Source organism: Vigna angularis, chromosome 7, assembly GCF_016808095.1.
Source record: "Vigna angularis cultivar LongXiaoDou No.4 chromosome 7, ASM1680809v1, whole genome shotgun sequence".
In the NCBI taxonomy this organism is placed as follows: domain Eukaryota; kingdom Viridiplantae; phylum Streptophyta; class Magnoliopsida; order Fabales; family Fabaceae; genus Vigna; species Vigna angularis.
The window spans coordinates 14,389,606-14,407,212 of NC_068976.1; the positions used below are offsets into that span (position 1 = coordinate 14,389,606).

The window sequence follows — 17,607 nt, forward strand, 5'->3', positions numbered from 1 at the left end:
TTCTGACAAAAATTATTTTATTTAAATTAATAATTATTTCATTAAATTAAAAATCATTATTTCATTAAATAAAATAAAATTAATTTACATAAAATTTCGTAAAGATATTAGAATAAAATTTTACATTTTAAATATTGTATAAATTATTTTAAAATATAATAAACTAAAAACTAAAAACAAAATTAAATAAAACCATATTTAAATAATCAATTAAATAAAACTAAAATTAATTTAATTAAATTTATAATAATAATTTCATTAAATAAAATAAAAAAAATTTACGTAACATTTTATAAAAAGAATATTTAAATAGTAAACAAATTAATAAAAAAAAAACCACCCACGGCACCACGGATGTCCTACATCCGTTTCGCTTCAAACGGATGTGCGACATCTGTCGACGGATATGCGACATCCATTTCAGTGCCAAACGGATATGCGACATCCGTTCTGGCGCTCCGGTTATCTTCTTCACATACACAGCACAGTAAACGCACACACGGCACCGATTCGCGATGAAACCACTCCAGCAAACCAAACATACAACACACATTCAAATTAAATTCAAAATATCTAAAAAAAACCAACCTCGAGCAACAAATTTCTCCACCCACGAATGATCACCAACGCACCACCGACGTACCACCACCGTAACACGAACACCCACACCACCGCGCCACCAAACGAATCTGAATGGATGAGAAAGAAACGGTGAGAAAAACGGATCTCACCGCCAAAAGAGAGAAGGGAGTGAGAGAGAGCACGAATGTCACGAGAGAAGAGAATGAGAGAGAGAGGGGGGGGGGGGTGCGGCTGAATGAGAGGAGAGATGAAGAATTATTTATTTAGGGTTTTAAGGTTAAAGTATAAAGTAAAAAGTTAGAGGATCATTTTGTCATTAAAAAATTTGTGGGAAGGTGGAGGGAGTATTGGTGGGGGTGCTGTAAAACATAATGACTTAATATTAATTCAAAATGGTTATTGCTTTCTGAAATCTTACTATTACTAACTACACTGCACCCGCAAATTAATTAAAAAGACGAAATTATCCTTTGTGACTGCATTAGAACACCGCCACTATAATTTCTATCATTGTTGTTATGGATTTAAGGTTTTGGAAAGCTTTTTCTAACACGAAATTCATGTTTAGTGTTTAGAAAACTCGTTTCGAAAGATATTATATGTGATCCAGAATTATTTTTTTTGGAAATATGATTTGGGTTTGAAAAATTTTGCTCCAAAAATCTTATGAAAATTTTTGAAAGTTTCTTTGAGAAAATTTTTGAAACATGTAATTTAGAAATAACTTTAATAAAGTATAAAATGGTCATTTTAGAAATTTGAGAAATGGGGGCTGCGCAAAGAAATTATGGGAATGCAGAAAATAAAAGTCTTCAAAATAGGTGTTTTAAAATGTAAAAAGTATAGAGTGCTTTTCCCTACACCATCCCACATTTTTCTCGTACTTCCACATTTTCTAAAAATTCAAAACTACCCCTGTATTTCAAAAAAACCTTGCATCTCACCTTTTTTTTTCAACAAATTTCGAAATCTGTTGAAAAAAAAATTCTTCAAACAAATTTCAAAATCTGTTAAAAGATTTTTTGAAAACTTTAACGGATTTCGAAATCTATTGAAAAATGATATTTTGGAAGAAGGGTGTTTTTGGAATGTTGGGGTGTAGGGAGAAAAGTGAGGAGGGGTAAGGAGAACCTTCAAAAGTATAACTTTTATAATTTTTGCTCATTAAGAGATAGCCCAATAATTTTACTGATTCAAAATTAAAGAAAGAAAACCATATAGGAGTAGTATTGGATTGCACCTATAAATTTCTTCCTCTCCCCCATCAAATTTTGAAAACGACAGTTTTACCTTGTAAATGTAACTCCTACGTTATTAATTCCAGAATAGGCTTTCAGGAACAGAATTTTTGGATTTCCGGGATTTTCAAAATTTGCAGAATAACTCTTTCGGAACAAAATTTTCCAGCACAAACTTTTCGATAACAAGATTTTGCAGTAGCGTTTCAGTGGCGACAGCTGCAACTATGACTGTGGTGGTGTGGTCTATGGAGAAGCGAATTTGAATATTTTTCTTATATTATGGGGTGTAAAAATAAATTTGTAGGGTGCAGAAGCAATTACCCATATAGTATAGTTTTGGGTATTTTTATTTTTTTTTTCAATTTGACACATTTAAGCTCATTTTCTGTGGCTTCATCAGGCCTCTGTGCTCTCTCTCTACATATAACATTTACACAAATTAATTCATTTTGATTTTGGTCAAAACTCATAAAATTTTATTAAAAATTACAAAGTAAAAGTCAATTCATTTTCAAATTTCAATCTCGCATTCTATTAACTCTTTCAAACTTCACCGAAAAAATTCAAATAATTGTATATGTTAAATTCGTCATAAATACATACACATTCATTTAGAAATAGCACACGAGATTTTCAGATATAAAAAAAAAATCGATTTTAAATATAAAATTTTGAGACCAAAATCTTGTGTTACTTTTATATAGTTTGAATAGTGAAACAAAATTTACCTTTTAGGTTTTATGTTTAAAAATCATCAATAGACCATTTTAAAATATTTTTCAGTTCTTATGAAAAACTAAAGAAAAAAATGCATGGAAAAGAGAAGTACAATAATATATGAAAACAAAAGGTTAAAAAAAAAGAAGAGAAAACATGAAATATTTGAGAGATAGTACAATTTAAAAACGAAGGAACAGTTTGAGTGAGACTATTAGCAGTTGAAGGACAATTTTGAAGTTCATGCATGGGCCACCATCGTCCTTTCTCTTCCTTATCTTCTTCCACACTAAATTCAACCAAAACTTCTTCTTACTAAATAAACATGGATCACGAGGAACACAAAATGCATTCTCAAATTTCAAATATCCTATCTTTATATTTTCGAATAATTTTAATTAAAAATTTCTTTAAGTTATTTCATAGAATTTGTGGTATTTAAAAATATATTTTAACAAATTAAAAAGTTTCCTTGTCTTTTTATGTACAAGCGGTTAGGGAAAAAAATTAAAACTCGGTAGTCGGTAATAAAAATTGGAGTTTATATTTTTTTTTTCTAACAATATACAATAAACAATAATAAATAGAAAAAAAAAACTCTAACTGATCATAATTTCTTATAGAGTTTAATTCTAATTTTCTTTATAGTCTTTTATGATTAAGTAATAGATTTTCAAAAGTTTTGCGAGAAGATTATACGATGCTTTACAAAAAAATGATATTGATATTTTAGTATTTTAGATGTTTTTTAGGTTATTGAAGCCCTTGTAGAAAATTTTAGACTTTTTTTTTTAACTTGGAAGACAAGCTTTTATTAGGTAAGAATAATATTATATTTTAGACTTGTTTATGAATTAGATAGCCATTTCACTGATATATTGCTAATTTGAGATTAGAGATGTATTCAAGTTGATGAAATTGTTTATGTAGAAATTAGATCTTAAATGTGTGTGTTGTTGATTCCTACTTAAATTTTTAGATTTAACATGATCAAATCAAGTAAAACTAGTTATAACATACAATCATTGCTTATATATTTGAAACAATGTTAAAATTATGATTTCAATCAATTAGTGAGTTTGATTGTTGTAACATTGTGAATGAGAATATGTATGGTATTACTATAATCCTTTATATGTATCAATTGTTACAAAAAGGTATTATTGAAATACGGTGTAAGTAATAAATTAAATGATTAATTGAGATATCCAAAGTCTCATCGTCAAATAAATAAAGTGTTGTGAGATTCATGTCATCTTACCTTTTTTTTTTCTTTCACGCATATACTTATAATAACCTAGTAATTATAAAACATTTATCTAATTATTATATTAAAATTAAATAACACTTTAAGAAGTATAACCATTTAAATTATATTTTTAAGTTTCCTATATGAATAAAGATGATTTAAAAACACACACACACACACACACACACACACACACACATATATATATATATATATATATATATATATATATATATATATATATATATATATATATATATATATATATATATATATATATATATATATATATATCATTTTCTACATTTTTTTCGATCAAAATTTATGTAAAAAATTGAACTCTAACACTATATCGAATTCCCTAAGCAAAATCAAAAGGATTAAATAATTATATATAAATTAATTAACATATAAAATTGTAAACTTTGACCCAAGCTAAACGAAACAATCTTCACATAGACTTCAATTTAGAATTCATTAAAATTTATTAATCGTATAGTTAATCAAAATCTAAATCGAGGAAACAAATAAAACAAGAAAAAAAACCCAAAATATCTTAAAATCTATGACACGGAGAAAAATAATAACTATGTAGATTAACCACTACTTAATTCAGATATTATAACCCAACATGTATATTAAATATAAATTAACTTTGAAATTCTTTCTTTTTATTATAAACACCCTCAAGAAAGAAGGATTAAGATATTTTAACCTACTTATAGGAGGAAGTTTGACCCAAAAGCTAAATACATAAATAAATAATAGTTCTGATAACTAAAATTTCCATATAGAACCAAAACAAATATATATATATATATATATATATATATATATATATATATATATATATACTACTTAAGATCATAGGAAAAATAGAAAGAAAAACGTATTCGTATCAAAGTTCTGATAAGTTAAAATTCATCTAAATTCTCTCAACTTTGTATATTATAAGAAAAGAAAAGGAAAAAACCATCTTGAAATCTTAAAAAGAAGGTAAACAAATGTTAGATAAATATTCTTCATAAATTTTACGTTAGAATTTTCCTAATGGAGAGAAATTAGGATGATTCAACATTTTTTATGTGTTAAAGATCCTTCACTTGTTATTTGCTCCTCTAAAACAACAAGTGATAAATAAATTTAAACGAGAGAACATGATATTACTTTCAACAAAAATTCAGAATCTTAATACAATAATTTTTTTATTTTTTTCACTCTATATATTAATTTTCTCATTAATGTAAAATTCAAACTTACACCTTTTTAACACTTTAAACTATCTTATTTAGTACTTATAAAAATTAATCCTTATATTTTAGTCATATTCAAAGAAAGAGTTACTGTTACTAAATTTTAGTAAAAACTAAAATAATAATTTTACTCATTTAACATTCATATTCACTAAAAAAAAACAGTATTTTTTAAATTTAATTTTAAGTACATTGTACATTCTAATTCAAATCATAATATATTCTAATTTTTTATATAATAAAGTTAGTCTACGATTTTAAGCTATTAAACTTAAAACAAATGTTAATTTAATACAAACCACATGATAAATATATTGTCGGAAAATTCCCTCTAAGTTTTTCTATTTTCTTTTTTTACTTAATCATATTTAACAGTTTTTTCTTCTTTAAAAGAAAGTTAAATATTGCCAATGTGTTATAAGAGACCGAACGATGTTGTGAGTTCAAAAGGACATCATCTCAACATATATATCTCAATCACAATAATAACATATACTTCTCTAAACAAGGTTAGCATGGTTAATTAAGAATTAGATGAACAAACCAATGTTAGTGATAAATGTTTAGAACATGTAAAAATTATATATAAATTTCACATTTATTATGCTTTAATTTGTTATATTTTAGGTAAACAGTCTCTTTTAGCTTATTAGCTTATTAGCTTATAATTATCAAATGACATATTAAGAAGAAGAAAAATAGAAAATTGATGAATTTTTAATGATTTTGAAGTAATTCCTCAAATAATTAAAGATGACAGAATTGAGGTCTAAAATCTATAGTTAAGCACTAGTACGTCAATCAAGCAAAGATCCAAAATGTACTGAGCCACGGGAAAATGGTATTCAATACTTAAGACAGATCGAGCTACAAGAAAGTGGTGTTTAACAACAAAGAGCAAAGACAAAAAAAACATCTATTGTTGAGCATCAAAAGTTAGATTAAGCACGGTCCAAAAATTTCTATAAATAAAAACCTCAAATCTCATTTTAGGCTTTGAATGAAAGATCAAATACATAGTAGAAGAGTATATATAGATATGTGAGGGTTAGAGAAGCTATGTTCAAAATGCAAAGACTATAAATGTCTAGATGATGATGAATTTGTATTGTAACACCTTACTCTATGAGTAGCTGATTTCTATGTGGTGATATTAATGGAGTAATCTTCTTATAATTTCTTTTCATTTATGCAATTTATGTCTTAAATATTTTTACTTTCCTTTGATTTGGATTTAGCTTAATGCTTCTTTTGAGACATGTATTGGAATATATGATATAGTTATTAGAAGGTCCTAGAAATGAGATTTTAGCAACATAACTAACTAATCAAAACTATATGAAATCAATTACCAAGAGTGTCATTGTGCATTTGGTCTCCATTATTTTGACAGGTATTGGATAGATCTTGTGTCAAGGAATTCATCAAGTTGTTTTGGCCTTAAAGAATAAGAAAAGTAATATCGATCACCAAGATTATCTTTAGACGTGAGGATATATCAGGTTAAGTTGAATATGGATCTACAACCTTGGTGCAAGTCTATGAGATTATACCTCCATAAGGTTACTAAGTAATTTTGCTACAAAAGGAATATGCATAAGGTTATTTAGTACTTTATCACAAATCAATTAATTTTGTATATCTGAATTCGAAATATTTGAATGTTATTGTATTCACTGAATATATTACAATTCGTTTTATATATAAACTAAATCTAACATGTACTTCATTCCACTCTATATATCTACATATACTTTTTATAAAAATCCAAAAACTAAGAAACTAGCTATCAATATATTTGTTAAATCCATGTGAATAGGTCACTTATTAATACTACTACACACTAATGTATTTGCTGGACATTAATTGTTAAGAAAACATCATCAATCAACAAAATTTTTGAACCACCAAAAAAGAGTTTTGATATATGTAACCTATACCATCACAAAGGTAGTATAAATAGTATTATAGGTAAGTATTACATATTCAATCTAACATTTATTTTTTTCACACGTAAATACCTGACTTGAGTATTAGTGTTTTTACAAATATTTCAACCAATCGAACACTGAAGAACAAAAATAGAGAATATCTCAACCATTGTATTGAGTTAATCAAATACATATTAGATTAAGAAAAGGAAAAGATAGTTAGAAAATATTTTCAATAAATACCTCATATAAATACATTTGATCATGTAAAAATAGTTCACAATGAATAAAATATGTATTTTATTATTATTTAAATGGTAACAAATTAAATACAATATATATGCTTATTTATATCTGTGTACATTTGAAATTGATTTTGGTATTAAGATCAATCATTTTATATACAAATGTGTACAAAGTTATACATATTAAATATTTTATAACAAAAAAATATATTTTTGTGAAAGTTTATTTATATATGTATTATAATTTTTTTTCTCAACTGTACTTTTCTTAACTTGGAACACACAGGCTAATTATACATAACATTTTTCTCACTGTCACAAGGTGATTATACATACATTATAACTTGAGAATGACCTACTTAAACTTGTTCCAATGATTTTTCTTGATGAGTAAACATACATGATTTGTAATAAAATTGGTTGGAATAAGTTCTTTGATAACAAAAATATATTCTAGGAGTAAAATAGTCATACAAAAATAATTTTTTTATATATAAAAACATATAATAAAAAATAATATTAAATAGATGTAAAGAAAAAACTTAGTGTGAAAGATATCGTTTTTCAGATTAGAGTGGATAAGTATGATAGAAATTGAGCTGAAAGAAGTACTGAAGCACACTCGAAGTTGTTCAAATTGCATAGAGAAGTAAGATTCGATTTTAGGACATTTTCAGAGATGGACCTTAGTACATCCAGTGAGAAGGACGTGACCTCACCAAATTCAATAAATGACAACATTTACTATTTCATTTAAAATTATTTTCTTTTCCAGCTGCAATTGCATTAAAAAATATTTACAAAATTAGTATACTGCATCAATTAATTACTTAATAGCAGGAGGATTTATTGTAGTATTAACTAAAATAATATTTTTAATATAAACTTATAAAATAAAAAACATATGATTTTCATTTTTTTTTCATTTATTTAAGATCGAATTTAGATTATCTATTTTTGTGTAAATAATTGATTCAATATAAGTATTTACATATTTTGTAATTTCTGTAAATTAATTGTATATTAACATTATTTTTTGTTTAATAAATATATTTTATTTTTATTAAGACTGTAATGTTTTTATTATATTAAAAACAAAATGTAGTAATATTTTTTATATTATATTGACTATTTATCCTTAATTTTTTAATAAAAATTTACTAAAATGTGATTTTTTAGTTAGTAAGTTCTATTAATTATTATTTTTTTAAAATAGGATAAATCTGCAAGAATAAAACTTGCATATAAATAACTTATACACAATATCATGAAAAATGTTGGTATTGTTTTTACCTAAACTTAGGTTTTTACTATCATATCTAAAATATTTAATAAAATTATTCATCATATAGATCACTAAAGTAAAAACTCTTAAACCAATCCATGATATAAAATATTTTTGGATATGCATATATATTAATATAGATATATATAATAAGGTGAAGGCCACCCAGGGTGAAACATGGCTGGTGTATAGGGAACACCCATTATTCTCTATTCATTAACAGAACCAAACATTCACAACGTTTTCTTTTGGTCCCCATTTTCTGTACTATATATAATTCACAACCAAAAAAGTACGAATATGTCACAATTTATTTCCAGTTTCAATCAACTTGTAAGATGATACCAACATATTTTTGGGACCATTTCCATGCATCACCTGTTCGTGTGTGTGTGTGGGGACCTTTCGGAATCAATGAATTCAATTATGTTACCATATATTACAACGAGTACATATATAAAATTTCAAATCGAGTAATATAGTTTAGGAAATGCAAGGAATAATAAAAATTGCATTAATATCATTAATATATATTAATTTATCTGGTGTTGGTGCTTATTCCTCCGAAAAGAATAGTTAGATGTGATGCATTAAAAGCATTAAATGTGAGCACGAATCTTGAAACAAGTCTTTTCACTTTGATTATTATTTAAAGGTACATTTTCTTTGCACTTAAATTATTCACAATGAATTAAGGTGTGTATGAGAGAACTCACCTACCATATTAACATTACAATTAATTTCATATCCGAATGTCAATTGCTTACAGGGGTTTGAATGCAACAACAAACATGTATAGTATGTACGTAACTCTGAAATTTTCTTCACCAAGTTTTCAACTTATCAGAAAACAGATGAACACCATGATCCAGCTCATGCGCAACTAGTGCTTTTCGAAAGCTGTCCTTTGCAAACCTTTTATGCTTAGGATCGATGTCACAACAAGATATCTGTAATCATATTTGTTGACTAATCTCTATGGATGGAAACAAAAAAACCCTACAATATTGAAATATGGATCTTTACTTTATTTTCTGTTAAAAGACTCATGCACATCTTTCACTTTCCAATTTTTTCCACCACACTTGATACCTTTTTGACCATAAATCATTTTTTGCTTCAACCTTTTTCTTATTGTCATGCAATTCACTGCTTCTTGCATTTTGCTTTAGATATTCTCTCTTTTCCTTTGTCAAAAACAAAGGCTTTTTTACATATATAGCACACATATAACTCACTTTCTTTGTGAAAAATTTAAAGAGAGAGAGAGAATAAGAACAAGAAAGAAGAAAATGCTTCTTCCCACTTGAACAAAGAGGTATTTTGTTGAAACATAATCCTTTACTAGGAAAAATATGCAAAATCAAAGAATATGTTATCCTTGAGCTCATTATAAGTCTCTTTCTACACTTTCGGGGGAAAATAATGATAGGAGTAAATGGATATTAAAGTAACCAATCTATTTATTATTATTAATTATTTTATATATATATATATATATATATATATATATATATATATATATGTATGTATATATGCATGTACTTTTAACATTATAAAACCAAAGTTTTTATGGACACTTTCTTGCTACATGTTGGTTTTTATGTATAAATATATGTCTTTTAGGTACTTGCATATGAGAACCGTACTGCTATATTTATCTAGTTACAAATATATAAAATGGAGACATATATGATAAATAATTTACATTTCTCATCTTTTTGTACAATATAAAAAATAGCAAATTTAGAAAATGTTTTAATGGAAGAAAATCTCCTCTTATAGGGAACCTTCTCTATTTTTGCTGTCTTTAAGCAATGCTCGCTATCCTTTTGGTTCAAAAGATGTATGAAACAAACGACAAATGACATTGAATGTAATTCACAAGTTCTCCTTCTCCTATCAATATCTTCAAAAATTAATATGACTCATTGTGTGATTTCAAACAATTAATATCGTTGGACGCGAAAAATTCTATCCATACTTTTCTTAAATTTAGAGACTCAAGAGAATCAAAGTTTGATAGAATAATAAAAACCAAAATCATATTATAATTTAATAACAAAAACATAATTAACCTTTTAGCAATTTTTTCTTTGATTTCTTTTGTCCCTTTCTTTCTTTAAGAGAAATATAGTAATAACATGTAAATATACTCAGTGACATACCTTTCACTTTTTTCAAAGACACCCTTTCTTGTTGTTGACAAAATTTTAAAATACAAAAAGTAATCATCTCACAACTTACTTAATGCATTTATTTGAATTTTATAGTTTTTAATATATTTTAGTTAATAATGAAATATATATTTTTATTGTTTTGTCTATGTACACGGTTCATACACAGCATCCCAAAATTTACATTCAGTATATTATTTGTTTATGGAATGTGACATACATTAAATAAAATTCTAGAATGTAAATACTCTAACATTTTATATATCACAAAGTCTAAGGGGAGGAAGGCATTGATTGAACATTGGTATAACAGTATTGTTTAATAAAAGAACAAATTACTGCAGAAAACGTAGCTGGATTCCTCAAGCCGATTACTCACTCACTCCCCATTATTGATCAATCGCTAGAACCTGTCCTTTTCACCTATGGTTGAATAGCTCTAACAATGTTTCAAATAATTTGGACTATTTACACGTTATTGTTCCATGCAGAAAAGAAAACAGCTATTCCCGACACAACTTAGGAACCATTTCCAGCTTTGACGGCACTAATTCCTCCTTGTCGTCCCATGTTTACGGTCAAGAATATCAAGACTGCGCAATCAAGCACAAAACACAACTCATTACAACACGAGGGGTACACACGTGGGAGTGAAACCAAACACACACTCGATACATATAAAGGAACTCCATTTATATATGTGTGTTAAGGGTCTAATCATGATTCCACACCAAGACATGGAACAACTTTTACGTCGCACAAATGTCTCTTTGGAATTTGGATTTGTCAAGGAAGGAGTGAAATTACATGAGATTTTAACCGCATAATGTGTATGTTATATATATTTCTTTTCATAAAGTAAAATTATGGGTGGCTTGACTAATTATGACAAATGTGGCAGCCAGAAACTTTAGTGCAAGAATATCTACGACAAGCCTTTTCTTTTTGAATGAGTATTGTGTCTTTGGAGAAAGTTCAAGATAAGAAAGTTAGGTGCAATGATGATATTATGCAGATTGAGGAACACAGAGACAACAAATCGAGAGAATGTGATCAAAGGGGTGGCTCTTTTGCATTATTGACAAACATGGAGTTGGTTTTGTACTTAGCTGGACCTAAGAAAAGGTAAAACTCCAAAAAAAGCAAACTCAATAATTTAAGGGCCACTTTCATATCGTCAAACATCATTTCACTGCATTAATCATTAGTCCTCTTGTTAAATAAACCACTTTCCCTCCTATTTGCACATTTCCTTCTCAAATTCGCAATATAGATCCAAAAGGCTACGATTGGAAAGCTCTTGTTCCACTAAGATACAGAAATATGACAGATAAATGGCCCCCACATGCCCCTAATTAATCCCCAAAATTCCTGCACTAATGTCTTTTTGCATAACAACATAATATTCTGAATCTTCAAACCCCAATATCTTTTCATTTTCCATTTTCTTCTCCCCCACCCCCACTCTACCTTTTTTTTTCTTTTCTTTTCTTTTCTCCCGCTCCATTTCACATGCAAAATTTAACACATTACACATGACATAGGCTATGGCGTGTTTGGTTTCACATCATATATTTTTCTTCCCTTTCACAAGCTATCTTCCACATCTCATACACGAGTTCTTACTTCTCCAGCAGCTTCCAAACACGTTTATGAAACCAAACCAAACCATGATCCAGTTCTAGGTATCACTCCAAGCAGCAAAAACTGGCAAGTGTGACATAGAGACTGGCCTCATTTGAGAGGGAAACCATGAGCTAACACTCACACCATTAGCAATAGGGCTGGTGACAACCTTTGACCCCACCGGAGGCTTAGGAAAGAGCATGGTGGGACCCGTTTTGTCAGGGCTACCTTCCCTTGAGCTGCTTAAACTGGTGACCAGCGAGGAGGGGTTTGAAAAATGAGCACCTATCTTAGTAGACTCCTCTAGCATGGCCTGGCTAGATCCTACTGAGTCAATCCCAATGAGATCTTGTAGGGACACAGAGAAAGCAGAACCTCTATAATTTCCACACTTCATGGTTTTCATGTCACAGTTGTTGTTTGACTGTTGCTGTTGCTGATGATACAAACCCATCTTCCAATCCGATGATCCCTTCTCATTGTTCTCATTGTTGTTCACAGTCTCAGCTTCTTGTTGGCTTGACACACCGTTGTACTCTACGGCCTCAGTTCTTGGCTCACTTTCCTTGTTTCTTCTAGCCAACTCTCCAGCAAGAAGGGTGTTGCTGGCCATGATCCTCTCAACATCGTATCTTGAGATGTCGAAGTTGGTAACAGCATTCACCCCACGAAATTTGATTGCAGCTACGTCATATGCCTCAGCTGCTTCTTCTTGAGTACCTAATTTAATTCATTAAAAAAATACACTATCAAATGCGACTTTTAAAATAGTCTTTTACTATGCATGACCATGAATGTAGTTGAAATATAAAATCCAAAGGGCATTGGTATTTAGAAAAAAAAAATGAACTTTCTGGAAATCATTCTTGAAGAGATATTACTATTTAGATACCACTTTTTTAATCTTTCAAGGGAGAACAGCTTTAAAAAAAGTGACCCGTTGCTGTTCAAAGTGGCCATATCAACAGCCTTATAGAAAACATTGCCAGGCACCAGCATAATAGCATTAATAACAAAGTCCTAAGAATATATACATCATAAACATTAGTGTTACAGTTTCAGGTTTTGAATGCTAAAATAACCACCGCTATTGCTGTGAAAGATTTGGCAAGGTGGTACGAGGAAATGTAACAACTTTCTGGAAGGACTTACTGAATGTCCCAAGATAAAGGTCCTTATTTCCTGCAACTCTGCCTATCCTTGCTTGCCACCTACCGTGTTGGTGGTGCCTGCGCAACAATGAAAAAGCGGATTTAGCCTACTTAACCACCATGTTTAATCTCTGTAATACATAAAAAAAGTGGCAGAGAAACAGCATTGAACCTTGTCACTCCTCTGTACATTGATGCACCCCTTGAAAACCCACTACTCTTTCTGCAAAGCAATCACCAACATCATCATTAAACAATAAAAATAATCGATAGCTTTTAGCACAATAATAATGATAATAATGGGTGCACCTTCTCAAGTGGGCCACATACTCCTGCCTGCTCATATTCTTCATTTCTTCGAGTTCAGTTTGGTAATTTTCTAGCTGCCAAATAGAAAAGAAAATGAGACTCCTAGGAGTACAAGATTACGAGATAGAAATGCTAACTTTTGAAACATACCGGGAAGTTTATGTGAGTTGAAGGTCCCCAATACTTGAGAGCCGCAAGATCATATGCTCTTGCAGCTTTCTCTTCCATATCATAGCCACCTTCAGTTCATAAAGAAAATTTAACGCTTATCAAATTAGCATTTAGAAAAGAAAAAAAAACAAGAACATTGAATATGCAGACCCTTGAAAAAGGAGTAGTAGCTTACCCAAATAAACTGTGACATGCAACGTTTTGTTGAGTGGTCAACGGTCATCCACATTGTGAACACACAATAGGAGATAGAAAGTTAGTGGGCACAGCTCAAAAACAAGGAAAAATACTTCAAAGTGATAAAAGGCTTTTAGATTATCAATGACTCCAGTTTTTGGAAACTAACCTTGTCGTCCTTTCCTGGTTTGCCCTTCCTTCTTGCAACTATTATCCCACAAATGTGCTTCATATCTTCCAGTCCATCGATGCCTGATACACAAACATCAATACATCACCACAAAACAATTGGCTTAAAAAGAAGGCAAACAAAACAATAAGTTAATTCAAAAAAGTAGAACCACCATGAACTTGACTAAATAAATAAAGTACAAAATGATTAAAAAGTGGAACTAAAGTGAGAGGATCAGGTAATGACAATTATATGGACAATCGAAGAACAAGATTCAGCACAGCAGCAATACTTTCGTTAGTTTACATGAAAGTTCAGATTTTTGCCGCAAAAGAAATTATTAGAGAGATAAAGGGATGAGGTGAAGTGAAGTAAACCAACCTTGTCACTCCTCTATACTGAGAAGTTCTCTGGCCGAATGTGTCAATGGATTTCCTATGCACAGGTTGCTTCTGGCCAAGCTTAGCAGAGCCTCTCTTTTTGGCATCCCCAGCTACTGATTCAGTTCTGGAAGATGAGATCTGAGTTGGAACTGTGACACAGCTAGACTGAGAACCAGGACTCATAGACAAACTCAAAGACTGCAACTCCCCACAACCAACACCAGCATTCCCAGAAGTACCGTGACCCTCCCCCATGCCACTGCTATTATTCACTTGCTGCTGCTCCGGATTCTGTTGAGTGGAAGAATATCCCCTTGGTGGCACCCAGTTTTTGAAGCAAGCAACACCTTCTTCCACCACTTGAGGCATTTGGGAGCTGCAAACTGTCACGTGTGGTTGCTTGGCTTCCTCCTCCACATGGTAAATCCCAAGCCCAGAGTAATATGGGTGGGTTTGTTGCCTGAAGGGGTCAGAAAGAAGGCCCAGAGAAGAAGGATGGCCTCTGTTGGCTTCAGGTTCCGCATTCTGGCTGCTATAGTAGACGCTGTCAAGGCTCAGAGCCATTGCTTCTCTTTCATGCCCTCCATACTCTTGAGCTCCCATACTTGCACCACCAAGGAAGTCCTCCAGTTTTGGGGATGTGGTTGGCACCATCACTTCAACAAGACCACAAAACCCTCTTAAAATATACACTTATGTCGTAAATTGCAAAGCAATAAAATCAAAAACAAAACTTAGCTACCCTTTTTAACATACTTGTATTGAATCAAAATCAGTGTTTTACTTTGGTTTAAAAGTTAAATAAATATACTCGGTAATACTGAAATCGTACCATGAGAACCAAGAGATGAGAAAATTTGAAGAAAGGAAAGTTTTGAATGCATGGAAGAGGGTAAGAAGGACTACCTGGGGTTTGTGACCTGGTGAGAGCTTCCATAATGCAAAGTGAGCCATCTGACTTGAGGGGCATCATGGCCAAGGGAGGGTGAAAGGCACCGTTTTCTCCAACGCCATAGCAGATTCCTGAGGGGTTAAGGTGTGAAGGGGAAATATAAAAGCCTGTAGGAACAGTGTTGCAAGGTGCTGCAGCTGCAGAAACCTGAGGGTGATGATAGAAGTGATGATGGTGATGATGGGGAGGGTCAGCAGAAGAAGTAATTTCCATTTTCATGTGGGGTGAGAGAGAGAACCCCAACCAGTTATGATTGTTCCCATCATCAGCGTTGCCATCATTCATCGACTTCATCTTAGCTTCTTTTCCTGTCTTGTTTTTTCTTCCTTTCTCGACTCAATTACTTGGAAAAGGTTTGAAAGAACCAAATCATATCAAAATAATAACAAGAACAATAGTAGTAGTAATAATCTCCTTCACAATGAAGACTTGGTTTTTGTTGTTTAGCAAAAACAAGTTTTTTCTCACACCAAGAACAACAACAACTACAAGAACCAAACTTTGCAAACTCTCTCTTTCTCTCCTTTCTCGTAACAAAACTGGTCTCTTTAAACTAAGCAGAAGGAATAAGTTACGAAGCAAGTGAAACTGGGAGCACCCACTTCATTCCATAGGGATCTGTGTAGGTATGTGAGCATGTATATACACACACAAGCTCTTTTACCTTCTTTCTTTCTCTTTTCTTATATATTTTTTGTTGATAAAAAATAAGAAAAGAAAAATCTGCCACCCCCACTTAGCTTTTTCTTAAACCCTATATTAAACCCAGAATGAAATAGCAAAGTGGATAAGAAGAAAGAGCCTAATATGGTAACGGTGTGATGAACTTTTTTTGGACAGCTTCTGAAAACTTCAATGCTAGTTGGTGAATCTATTGCACACATAACCAAGATATAGACGGAAGGAAAATAGAAAAAGATTCAGACCTCAGGTAGACAAAATAATAAAATATATATAATTAAATATTCTTACATTTTATATATGTAACAGGTGTACTAAAAAAAAGTACATTGTTATTATTTAACCACACCATATCTAATATTTTTTTTAATCAATAATTTATACAAATAGTACATTAAAATTAAATTGATATATTATTTATAAAAGATAATTATTTTATTCAATTATTTAAATAATATTTTATTTTACAGTGACAAGGTTGCAAGCAGTGCAGTGGAAGGGGCCATAGATTTGACGGGCCGGACTTATCTGCCCATCCAGTCACTTCATACAGTACGCCCATTCTGTGTCACCTGCATACTGCAAAGTCTAAAAGCATCTTCTATTTTTTTTTCCTTTTATATTTATTTCATATAGCAAATAAAAATATCTGTTCTACTTAATTTATAATTTATGTTCACATAAATTTAAATTATAAATCAATAATATTTCCAGCCACACAAACAATATTTATATGTTTTAAAATTAATAAATAATATTTTAATTTTAAATAAATGTTTACAGGTAATTAGATATTAAAAAAATGTAATGATTTTTTTAAAAAAAAAATCAATAGTTTATGAATATAATAATTATGTAATAATAAATAAAATATATATATATATATATATATATATATATATATATATATATATATATATACATGTACTTAATCTTTTTATGTTAATGAGTAACAGGTTAATTAAACATTTCAAAATAACATTACAAGATAAATCACACATTTGTACTTTTTTCGATGCTTTAGATTGCATGTTAATTTTTTTATTTTTATAATATAGCATTACTCCATTAACTACTAATAATAAATGAAGATGCACGTGAGGTTAAATAATCAGATGTGATTAAGTTAAATAAAGTACGCTCCTTAAGTACACTTATGGAGGTGAAGTTATTGTGATACAGGGTGAATCTTTACAGGTTTATGTACTTTCTATCTATATTGTATAACTAGTATATTAATATTTATGACAAAGATTAATATTTGTACGATAATAAATAAATATTTTAAACATGTAAAATATTTTT

At 29.9% G+C, this 17,607-nt stretch overlaps 1 protein-coding gene across 1 annotated transcript; it reads right to left on the reverse strand.

The window, feature by feature from the left end:
• Nucleotides 1-11,725: 11,725 nt before the first annotated feature.
• Nucleotides 11,726-16,479, reverse strand: LOC108336395 (AP2-like ethylene-responsive transcription factor CRL5). Its single transcript, XM_017572833.2, has 9 exons — nucleotides 15,576-16,479; nucleotides 14,668-15,325; nucleotides 14,284-14,366; nucleotides 14,113-14,121; nucleotides 13,917-14,005; nucleotides 13,767-13,840; nucleotides 13,630-13,680; nucleotides 13,459-13,535; nucleotides 11,726-13,026 (listed from the first exon to the last, which is right to left on the reverse strand). The coding sequence occupies exons 1-9, from the start codon at nucleotides 15,913-15,915 to the stop codon at nucleotides 12,362-12,364; spliced, it is 2,046 nt and encodes a 681-aa protein (XP_017428322.1). The 5' UTR covers nucleotides 15,916-16,479; the 3' UTR covers nucleotides 11,726-12,361.
• Nucleotides 16,480-17,607: the final 1,128 nt, after the last annotated feature.